This window comes from Clupea harengus, chromosome 8 (assembly GCF_900700415.2).
Source record: "Clupea harengus chromosome 8, Ch_v2.0.2, whole genome shotgun sequence".
Lineage (NCBI taxonomy): Eukaryota > Metazoa > Chordata > Actinopteri > Clupeiformes > Clupeidae > Clupea > Clupea harengus.
In genome coordinates, this window is record NC_045159.1 from 26,685,592 (window position 1) to 26,696,589 (window position 10,998).

Below are 10,998 nucleotides of genomic sequence, written 5' to 3' on the forward strand. Positions count from 1 at the left end.
AGGTGTTGGAGGTGAGGCTGATGGAGGTAAGTTGCACTCACGAGATGGCCTCCTCTCGGTTCTCCCCCCAGGAGAAGCAGTGGCCAAACTGAGAGTCTGCGAACTCGTGCAGACCCCCGGCCGCCGCCACACTGAAGTAGCCCCACACGTTCTTATTGCTGCGGAAGTTGAGCTCCTGCACGGTGCCCGAGCTGGGCTTGAACCCCTGACACAAAAACACAGACACAGACACGGTACAGTCAGGACACTCACAGTTTGAAAACTATTATTATTTTACTCAGGAGGGGAGAGCAGGGCAAGTGGTCTCACTTTTCAGTTTCTCACACAATGACTGCAAAGGATTCATCATAATGCTGAAAATGTTGTACCAAATGAAAGACCCAAGTCTTGGGCACATGTTTCGTATACGTTGTGCGGTCATATCATATTTCAGCGCAAAATTCTCATCCATTTACTTGAGATTGTGCCCTTATTTCTAGAGAGCAGTGAGCACTTACCCCGCTCTCCCCTACCATTGAGTACCATTCCTTCTACCAGTCGTTGTATACTATATTGAAGTGCACTAAGACACACACAAAAAGCATCCTCGAAGTACCCTTCATCCTTTAACACACCTCATCTGGGTTCTCACTGGTGATGCGGGCTGCAATGACGTGTCCTCGTGGAGAGGGGGCAGCAAAGAGCCCCTCAAAGTCGATGGGCGAGTCTCCCCACGGCTGCACGCCATACATCATGCGAATGTCCTTAATGCGGTGCAGAGGGATGCCCATGGCGATCTGAGACAAACACACACAAGCACACACACACACGTCTGAAATCTTCACCTCACCTCAGTTCAATCATGCCATATTTTCAAGCCTAAGATCAGTCATTATGTTTTTTCTTGACAGATTTATATGCACAAAAAAGCACAGCTATTCTACTCTTCATTGTTGTGTCTCATTTCATTCTGTCTTGACCATCCACTGGAATTCTAACAAGGGACCACTTCTGAACCTCTTTTTAAAAAGAAATAAACAACAACAAACAAACAAACAAACAAAAAAACATAATCCAGTTTCTCCCCCCATAGTAACCCACTGCATGGAGGCAGTGTGTTACATAAGAGCCCTGTCCTTTAAGAACAGTCAGAGGAGGCTCCACTGACCTACATACACATGAATGCTCCCGTGACTGGGGCACTGAGCCACGGGTGAGTGGGTCTGTGGGGGTCCCTACAGCAGGGGGTCAGTGTGTTCCTGCACCGCACCGCACCGCCCCGCCCCGCCCCGCCCTAACCCTACTCATTACCACCGATGTGGAGGTATGGAGCTGGTGATGATGTGCTGCAGTGTGTGGATGTGCTGCAGTGTGTGGATGTGAGTATGTATATGTGTGTGTATGTATATGTGTGTGAATGTATATGTATATGTGTGTGTATGTATATGTATGTGTGTGTGTGTGTGTGGATGTGAGTGTGTATGTGAGTGTATATGTGTGTGTATATATGTGTGTGTATGTATGTGTGTGTGTGTGTGTGTGTGTGTGTGTGTGTGTGGTATGTCTGCGCATGTCTATGTGTGTATGTATGTATGTGTGTATGTATGTATGTATGTGTGTATGTGTGTATGTGTGTGTGTGTGTGTGTGTGTATGTGTGTGTGTGTGTGTGTGTGTGTGTATGTGTGTGTGTGGTATGTCTGCGCATGTCCACAGGGTGAGTACATAGTGTTCTTCCAGAGCTACAGCACAAAAAAGAAAAGGAAATTGATCACGTGCTGCTTAACAGCGTGGGCCTGAGAAAATACACCAGCAAAACACAACAGCAACAGTACATCCATTCACTCAACATATAACCAGGGACAACTGGTGTTAGCTGGGGCATGAAATCATTCACATATACGTCTTTGTCATTCCAAATGTTTCATTATCAAAGCAGACACACACGTGCATGCGCACACAAACACAGACGCTCTAACAACAACCACACACACACACACACACACACACACACACACACACACACACACACACACACACACACACACACACACACACACACAGTACCTGTAGCTGGGCAGCGGGCAGGTTGACATCGGCTACCATCTCAGTGCAGGGGTGTTCCACCTGCAGACGTGGGTTCAGCTCCAGGAAGTAGAAGCTGCTGTCGGGACTGTAGAGGTACTCCACTGTCCCCGCACTCACATAGCCCACCATCTTAGCCAGCCGCACCGCACACTGAGGAAGCAAGCAACCCTCATTTAACTCCACTCACAACAACCTAAGGCAACTTTATAGTCAATTAAACACTTATTATTACTTAGAATATTAAAATACCCCCCCGACCCCCCCAGTCATGAAAACATCAAGCAGCAAGCAACTCTCATCTTACCCCTTTCAGAAAACCCATATTCAACTTTCAATCATTTAAAAAAAAAAACTACTTTAAACATTTAAAAATCCTTCTGGCATGTCGATCGTGAGACTGCACTAGAGATGTCTGAAGATGGGGGGCCACTGACTCTCTCCATGTCCTCGAAGACGTCTGAGGTGGCGATGGTCGCCGGGGCCTCCTCGATGATCTTCTGGTGGCGCCGCTGGACGGAGCAGTCGCGGCCGAACAGGGAGATGGCGTTGCCGTACTGGTCGGCCAGGATCTGCACCTCCAGGTGGCGCGCGTGTTTCGCCAGCTCCATGACAAAAATGGGCGAGCCTGGCACCTCCGTCTGAACCTGTGAGACACGGGTGAGAAGGACGGAGTGGTGAGTCACCAACACAAATATAACTGCTCCTGCCTGAGAACCACAGGGAGAGTCTTTAACGTTAACACCACTGTGTGCTACACACACACACACACACACACTGAAGTCCAACACCTGCATAGACATACTGACAGTGTAGACATACTGACTGACCTACATTCCTGCACAAATTGTACAGCTTCTTTCATTTTCACTTTAACATATTCTGTATATATTTTCTATATTGTTTTCTTATGTTTCTGTAGTACTTACTATGTTTATTGCTATGCACCAAAATGGCAAAGAAAATTCCTGATATGTGTAAACGTACTTACTTAAAATTTTGATTCACATGAAGCGTTATTCTGTTTTGTTTACGCAGCACCTGTGTCTGGCCCTCACGGAATGACATACACTCTCCTCATGACTTCTGACTGATAGTTCTGATAGTTGCTACATAAACACAGAACATCAGGACGTTCCCTCTTTCCATTGTCTCCCATCTTGATGTTTAGGCAGTACGCCGATAACTAATACCCGGTGGTGTGTGTGCCTTATATTGGTTGAACTGGCGCACTGGTGGTGCTCACTCACTTGTCTGAAGAGGTTGGGGAAATCATCGGCACAGTTGACCTTGCGGATGCCCTTCCCTCCACCTCCCTCGGAGGCCTTGATCATGACGGGGTAGCCCACCTTTTCCGCACCCTGTTGAGTGCATCATTCCATCAGAAACCAAGGACTCTATGCACAGGAGTCATGTGTAGGCTAGGCACTGAACATGAAGGGTTACTGTACCTTTAATCCTTCCTCTACATCCTGGATGCACCCTAACTCATAGAGCTCTGGGGGCACGTTGATGATTCTCTTCTTCTGGTCGCTCTCAGACCACTCAACAGTGAGACCTGAAAGGACACACGTATACACACACACACACACAGACACACACACAGACACACACACAGACAAACACACACACACACACACACACACACACAGACACAGACACAGACACAGACACAGACACAGACACAGACACACAGTCATGTCAGATTCAGCCATGTCAATGTTGGTAAGTGAAGACTGCAGTAGCTCCATGCCATTATGGAGGACAGACCTGATCCACTCCAGGGCAGGGTGGGTATGCCTGCAGTCTGGGCCACAATGGAAGAGGCAATCTTATCGCCCAGAGCCCACATGGCCTGGCTGGGTGGACCTGTGGTCAGAAACAGGAAAACACTGTTTCAGGGATTGAGCGGACACAAGATCATTGTATGAGTGTTCCTCAAAAAGTACAGTAGCCACTGCCATTGTAACTTAATTCAGTGCAACTGTTGCTCTTTGCAGAATTAGCCTGTGACTCACACATTTCTCAAATGACTGAAAACCAGAAGACTTAAGGGATAGAGGAAATGACTAAAGTTAAATGATACATTGGTCACCGCAAAGCCCTGTTAATAGTCACAGACCCATGAAAGCGATTCCGTTCTTGTGCAGCAGCTCTGGTAGTTTGGGATTCTCTGATGCGTGGCCCCAGCCTGCCCACACTGCCTGTTAGAGAAGGGCAAAGGTCAATCAGAGGGACATGTTGGAATGAACAACTCTGATAATATATTCACACTCAACACATAGGACACTGGGAGATTTCCGACGGCTCAAATTATACCTGGACGGGTATCCGTTTGGCAATGTCCAGAATGAGTTCAACATTGGCGTAATTGTTGTTATTTGTCCCCCCGGGCACAGGCACGTAGTGGTCAGCCATTTTAATGTACTCTGTAAACAGGATACACATATATATATATAAACACAAAGACCCCGCATCTTTATCTCATAGAGCCTCACAGACTCCCCTTCTCCATAGTATTTGGTACAGTCTGACAGTGAAAACTTCCTCTGCCATTGTGCAAGCCCCTTGCCTTGGCTAAAAGCTTAAACTGGGGTCAGCCAAATCACGCCCAAGTAAACATAACCTCCAGGACCCTGTGCTGTTCAAACACATTTGGGCTCTCTCTTTGTGGCGGATCTTTCCGGATCATTAGCTGGCTGTTCAGCAGGGCCACAACTGAGATACTAAGCTCCTGCCACCTTCCCCCTCTGCCCACCACACACACACACACACCAAACACACACACACACAAACACACACACAAACACACACGTCCAACTCACCAGCATTGGCCTTCAGATCCTCTGGCGTAACCATGACCACGAAGCGGATGATGCGCTCGTTCCGGAACATCTCGTAAGCCCAGCGGCGAATGGAGCGCATGCACTTCACAGCGGCGATGCCGTTATTGGCGATGAGGACCTGCCACGAAAGGTTATGCAAAGAGCCTTAACGCACACACTTCAAAGAGCCTTAACGCACACACTTCAAAGAGCCTTAACGCACACACTTCAAAGGAACTGAGCATTGAGCCACGCGCCCCAGACAGACAGACAGACAGACAGACAGGCCTTACCTTTTCAATGACTTTGTTGCCCCCGAAGCGGGTGACAAACTCTGCAGGTGATGCCACGGTGAAGTCCCTCTGTAGGTCAATACGTCTTCGGTCTCTGCCCTGCTTCATCAGGTGGAGGCCTGACATGCTTGGCCTGCAGGATCATTAGAGAAAAGCCTTCACTATATGAAACGCTAGCAACATCTCTAATCTCAGTATTCAAATTTCTTCATATCCACACTTTTTGGAATGCGATGTAGTCCGCATCTCTGCATAGTGTCTACTGGCAACTGTTTTGGGGCGGTCAGAACCTCCATGATGAAACACAAAGCAAACAGAACAGAAAGGTGCCCTTAAAAGGTGCTGTTTAAGGGTGCCAACTTTGCCTCATAAGCCTCATCAGGCAACTTCATGAAAAAAAAGTATTATTGGGTAGCTATGTAATTACATTTAAGCCATCAATGATGTTATTTCTTAAGGTTCTTCTAAGAACTTTAGTCTTTCAGCAAATCACTGACCTCAAGAACTTAAAGCCTTGAGCTCAGATTTGAGAATGAATGGCCCTGTCTTTTCCATCCAATCGATGGCTAGGCCGGTGTGACATAAGGTTCCTTCCTCTGGGAGGAAAAATCAATACAGCTGACTCATGGAAAAACACTTCACATTTATCAGCAATGCAGTCTCTTCACAGAAGGCTAAATATATATAGGCTACATCAGACCCCATTCCCTGCTCCTCCAAAAAACCTTTGCCAAGTGCCTAGTTTGAAAATTGTCAGTTTCTTTTTTTTTAAGCACCACAGGATTGTAAAGACGTTTCTAATTGATGTCTATATGTGTGACCAAAATGTTCTATATTTTTGCATGTAGCATTGGAATATCATTGTTTTTGCAAATCTTGATTTACTGATTCTCTCTTTCAATAACTGGATTCATATTTTGTACTCTTTTCTCTCTGCTATAATATATTTAGTCAGTGTGACTCTAAAAGCTGTGGAAGGGTAAGATGCACTCCTGACAGCCTGACCTTCGTGGGGCTGAATTCTACAGTATGGTTTGTTATCAGCAGAAGGACCGTTTATTCTGCTATTCTCTACGGGGAGTGAGGCAGCAAAATTGTAGGAAGGAATTTCTTTGCTTAATGGAGGCATGTCTGGTCCTGTGCCAGCCACACACACACACACACACACACACACACACACACACACACACACACACACACACACACACACACACACACACACACACACACACACACACACACACACACACACACACACACACACACACACACACACACGGCTACATTCTATGGGCTTCCTCGGGAGGCCCTAAATTCAGCAAACACACATAACACAAACACATAACTGCAACACAACAACAACAACAACAACAACAAAGGGCCCTGTTAGACAGTCCTCTCATCCGCAATAAGGGAGCCTCCCCCTACTGCTAACACCCAATAGGAGAGAAGGAAGAGGGAGGGTCCACCCACTGTCTGCCCCTGCTGCAGGGCCTGCTGTCTTAGCCACAGCGGCTGTCATCAGGCTAACTTCAATGCATGGGGCTAACAAAAGGAACAAGAACGATAACAACACTGGAAACTAGCAATCAGGTGATGGAGGGAGGGTTTGAATGCATCATCTCAGGTTATTCAGGATAAGTAAACTTGAATTCAATCATAAATGTAAAAAAAAAAAAAAACTGAAGCACACGTGAACAGAATCCAACTCTTTTCACAATGTGGGAAAACATTTTTTAAAGTTCTAAAAGCTGGCTCACTCAAAGTTAAAGGTCACATTCTGGAAGAATTGCCATTTTTTTTCTACTGAGTTACCCCTGAAGTTGCAGAGTGTATCTCACTTTAACACCACTGTCGTAAATACAAATCGCGCTTCGAGACCCCCTAATGGACAATGTACACGTGTATTTGTTGACAAGCTGAACGATATGGAACCGGCAAAGAGCAGAAGCCAAAAAAGCATGTACTAATATTACAAGATTTTACACAAATATCACACTGCATATTTTAATGTATTGTGACATTGAAGATGAACACGAACATAACCAAAGAATAACAAATAAAAGAATGACACATTTAACTTTTTCTGAAATACTGCTCGCATTTTCAGCCCATATACGCTAGCGCATATTATCTAAGGGTTTGAATGTGGAGTATGTGTAATCTACTGCTAGCATGCGACAGAACAGGTTGATGACTTTGGACATGTGGAAAAACTACAATTTTCTGTGAGACAGGCATGACACCAATAAGGTTACAGCCTACGTCGAATTCTTTCATAAATAACATTGGCAGGGATGTTTATGATGAAATTTAGCGAGTCGACAACTTTCCAAACATAGCCAAACATCAAGCAAGCACAACACAAGACATAGCAGGACAACTAACACGTTATTACTGACTAGACCAACAGAGAGAAGGCCAGCTCGGCATCTGACTTGCTCGGTTACTTGTTCGATCTCTTGCTCGGTTACTTGCTTGGTTACTTGTTCGATCTCTTGCTTGGTTACTTGTTCGGTCTCTTGCTTGGTTACTTGTTCGATCTCTTGCTCGGTTACTTGCTTGGTTACTTGTTCGGTCTCTTGCTCGGTTACTTGTTCGGTCTCTTGCTCGGTTACTTGCTTGATTACTTGTTCGGTCTCTTGCTTGGTTACTCTCCCTTTTTCTCTTCCTATCCTCCGACAACGTCTTCCTCTGTTTCTTCATCACCTCTGCCACGATGTCCATACAGATAATACTGCGCTAGCTTTCTCTTCTAGCTAGTGCAGGGGTCTAGTTGTTGTTGCATGAGGTGGTGCCATAAAGCATTACGTAGTTCTCACGATTGGTCTTGCGCTGTGTACCCCAACGTTACATAGTGCAGTAGCAGGCGCACCAGGCGTACTGTGGCAGTGGTACAGACACCATTCTCCATATTACAAGTCAGTGTACCACCAAGATTATTTTGAAGCTGTTATTTTAAGGTGAAATTGTAACATAATGTTACTTTAAGCTCAAAATCAATGACACATATTCCAAACCTGACTAGACCAAATAAATAAATAAGTACTCTAATATAAGAGAAAAATATGAAATCTGAATCTAAAACTGAACACTGTGCCATGATCTGTGCACTCTATCAAATGTACACATTCGCCACTCAGGACTCAGGTTAGACTTCACTGACTATACTCTAAAACTCCAATTCTAACTTTGAAGGGGCTAAAAAAAAATCAAGTTTCTAAACAAATTGTATTTTTTTTTTTTTATCAAACAATAAATCCACTCCCACTATTACACTGAATGACATGAGAGCAAAACGAGAAGAGAGCAGAGGCACACACAATAAACACACACATCCAAAGCCTAATCATCCAAAAACACATCCACCCTTTACTACTACCTAGTGTGAAGTGCAGCAGAAAGGGAGAGAGACAGAAGAGTTGGCAGGGTGACAGCATCACTGGCTTCCCGAGCACAAGCTGGCTCTGTGTGGCAGTAACAGGCAGCACTGCAGCCTTTTCTACAGAAATAAACCCTGCTGATTAACCAATGACTGTGGATTGTGCCTGAGTTCATTCTTTTGCTCACAGTGCCCCCGGGATGGCGAAACCGCAGCACAGAGCTCCCAGAGATGCAATCCTGTCAGGTCCCAAGTATAAATAGATCATGTTGCTGAACTGGGCATTGGCAGTTCCAGGCATCCCCAATGGCCTGGCTAGCTCAGCGCAACGTGTTTGTGCAATGGGGGCACCAAATGAGGCTGGAGTGATAGTGGGCGTAGTGGTCAAGGCCTACCTCAGGTTGGGAGCAGTTCCATCGAAGCCCATTTCACTCGTGCTGTCGGAGCTGACTGACGACGGCGATAGAGAGCGTTCCTTCTCCTCGTCCAGCAAGTGGGCGAGTTTGAGCGGGATCTCATCCTCGGAGTTCTCCTCGGAGACCAAGCCCACCATGAAGTGGGAATGCAGCGCAGCTGCAGCTGGAGGCTTCTTAGCAGGATGCTCCTGCTCTGCCATGGCTGAACGACGCTGGCAGCCCCCAAAGACTGTGAAGAGAGAGAGAGAGAGAGAATGTCAAAAAAGTCTGCTTGTTTCTCGGCTACAATATTAGATGACAGGTTACATTCAGTCCCACAATTATTCAATAGCCTTAGTGAAAGAAGCCTCTACAGACGCAAGGAAAATACTAGCCTAAGGCAAAAGGGCAAATATTTCTTGCTCTCAGTATAACACTGTAATTGCCCCCAGAGGGAGGCACCATCCGTTGGTGATGAAACAAAAACATAGTATTACAATTGAAGTCTGAAATCCCATAACTGAAACTTAAGGACCTTATTGTGTCAAGATATTCCAAACGTCCTTTTTAAGAATGCATTGTTACTGGACACTTGACTAAGAATCTTAAAAGGCTCAATGTATATCATTGATAGCCTAGTAGTAGCCTACTTCTTAACCTTAAGTATCTGGCTGTATGAACTTGGACCTATACACAAGAGAGCTGGCATTTACCGTAATCGGAGACATTGGATGGCTAAAATGTGCCAGTGACAGTAGCTAGGACCTGCTGAAGTCTTAACATCCAAATAAACACTGGCCAGATATCAACTGTCCGCTCGCTCAGAAACATTGTAAGAAAACAAGATTCGTTATTATAGTGACTGAACAGAAGCAGTTGACCAGTTGCAACCAATCGCTTCATATTTGAACAATGTGATAAATGCTCACCAGGAGAGAACGACGAGTACCACCACCCCAGACCTGACGCCAGCCAACACCCGTAGTGACATTATAGGGTTAAATTAACCTTAGCTGTCTGACACGTCTAGTTTGAGATGTACTTGGCTGATTGACCGGAAAAACTGGATTAATAGTTGAACCGTAGACTGTCTGTGAACCGCTATGGGTGACATTAATCGCAACGTGGTTTCGTTTGTTAGAAAGTGCATGCCTTGCCAAGCTGACTAACATCGCAGTGAGCCTAGCTAGCTCGCTTTAAAGTGGCCGGACCATCGTTGCCCTGTACTGACAACTTACTAATCTTTTACCAAGTTTGAAGACAGAATGACAGCATTTTTTACCAGAAGCGACAGACACATGGATTACTATGATTGCTACATAACAGTCAGATAGATTCCATGTACAGAATCAGTCAACGTTAGCTAGCACAGCCAATTAGCTAACTTATCTAGCGATAGCTACTAAAAAGATATTAGCAAAACTACTACTAGCCAGTGAGCTATCCAGCTAATGTTAGCAAGCAAATATTAAAACGTTAATTGGTCTCCATCCCTGCGTACTCACGGGAGATGTATCCTCCAATGGTAACGTTAGGTAGATAATGCGCTTATCAGTTTAGCGTTATGTTAGATGGCACCTTACCGTGAAAAAGAAATCGGCAAGTAATTCTGAAGAGTGAATCCCGAAAGATTTGTTAATATTTCCTTGATTCAACCCCTGGGCGTACACATGTTGTCCTGCAATGCTAAGCAGTTACATCATATCGAGACAAGCGGCACGCTACCTAGGTAGCTAGATGATGACTACAACAGCGCCTTTGACAGCAACATCATGGTGGTGTGATGTGGGGTGGGGTTACTTCTGGCCGTTAACCTCCGACCCTAACGACGACTCACGCCGGGCGCGGGGACCAATCGTAGTGCATCTTGGTGACTGGGGCGGGCTTCTTCAAAGCGAACCTGTGGGAGGGTGTGCCCAATAAGAGAGAATCTCGTTGTATCCCACGTGCTTACTCAGTATGGTCTCATAGTATGGTCTGACCAATCGAAATAAAAATAAAAAATGCCTCCTTGAACAGATTGATATCCAGTGCCAATGA

At 45.5% G+C, this 10,998-nt stretch overlaps 1 protein-coding gene across 9 annotated transcripts in view; it reads right to left on the minus strand.

Annotated features, from left to right (window-relative positions):
• Positions 1 to 10,748, minus strand: part of acaca (acetyl-CoA carboxylase alpha) — a 51,364-nt gene extending 40,616 nt beyond the window's left edge. For 8 of the 9 annotated variants that reach the window (XM_031572569.2, XM_031572566.2, XM_031572562.2 and 5 more), the window contains exons 1-13: positions 10,542 to 10,748; positions 8,959 to 9,208; positions 5,182 to 5,314; positions 4,889 to 5,027; positions 4,383 to 4,492; positions 4,186 to 4,267; positions 3,834 to 3,932; positions 3,515 to 3,621; positions 3,314 to 3,424; positions 2,501 to 2,710; positions 2,046 to 2,216; positions 615 to 776; positions 42 to 205 (exon numbers count right to left, since the gene is read on the minus strand). In XM_031572569.2, coding sequence (XP_031428429.1) covers positions 42 to 205; positions 615 to 776; positions 2,046 to 2,216; positions 2,501 to 2,710; positions 3,314 to 3,424; positions 3,515 to 3,621; positions 3,834 to 3,932; positions 4,186 to 4,267; positions 4,383 to 4,492; positions 4,889 to 5,027; positions 5,182 to 5,314; positions 8,959 to 9,179 — 1,709 coding nt within the window. In that variant the 5' untranslated portion in view covers positions 9,180 to 9,208; positions 10,542 to 10,748. The other variant, XM_042708592.1, reaches the window with a different exon arrangement.
• Positions 10,749 to 10,998: the final 250 nt, after the last annotated feature.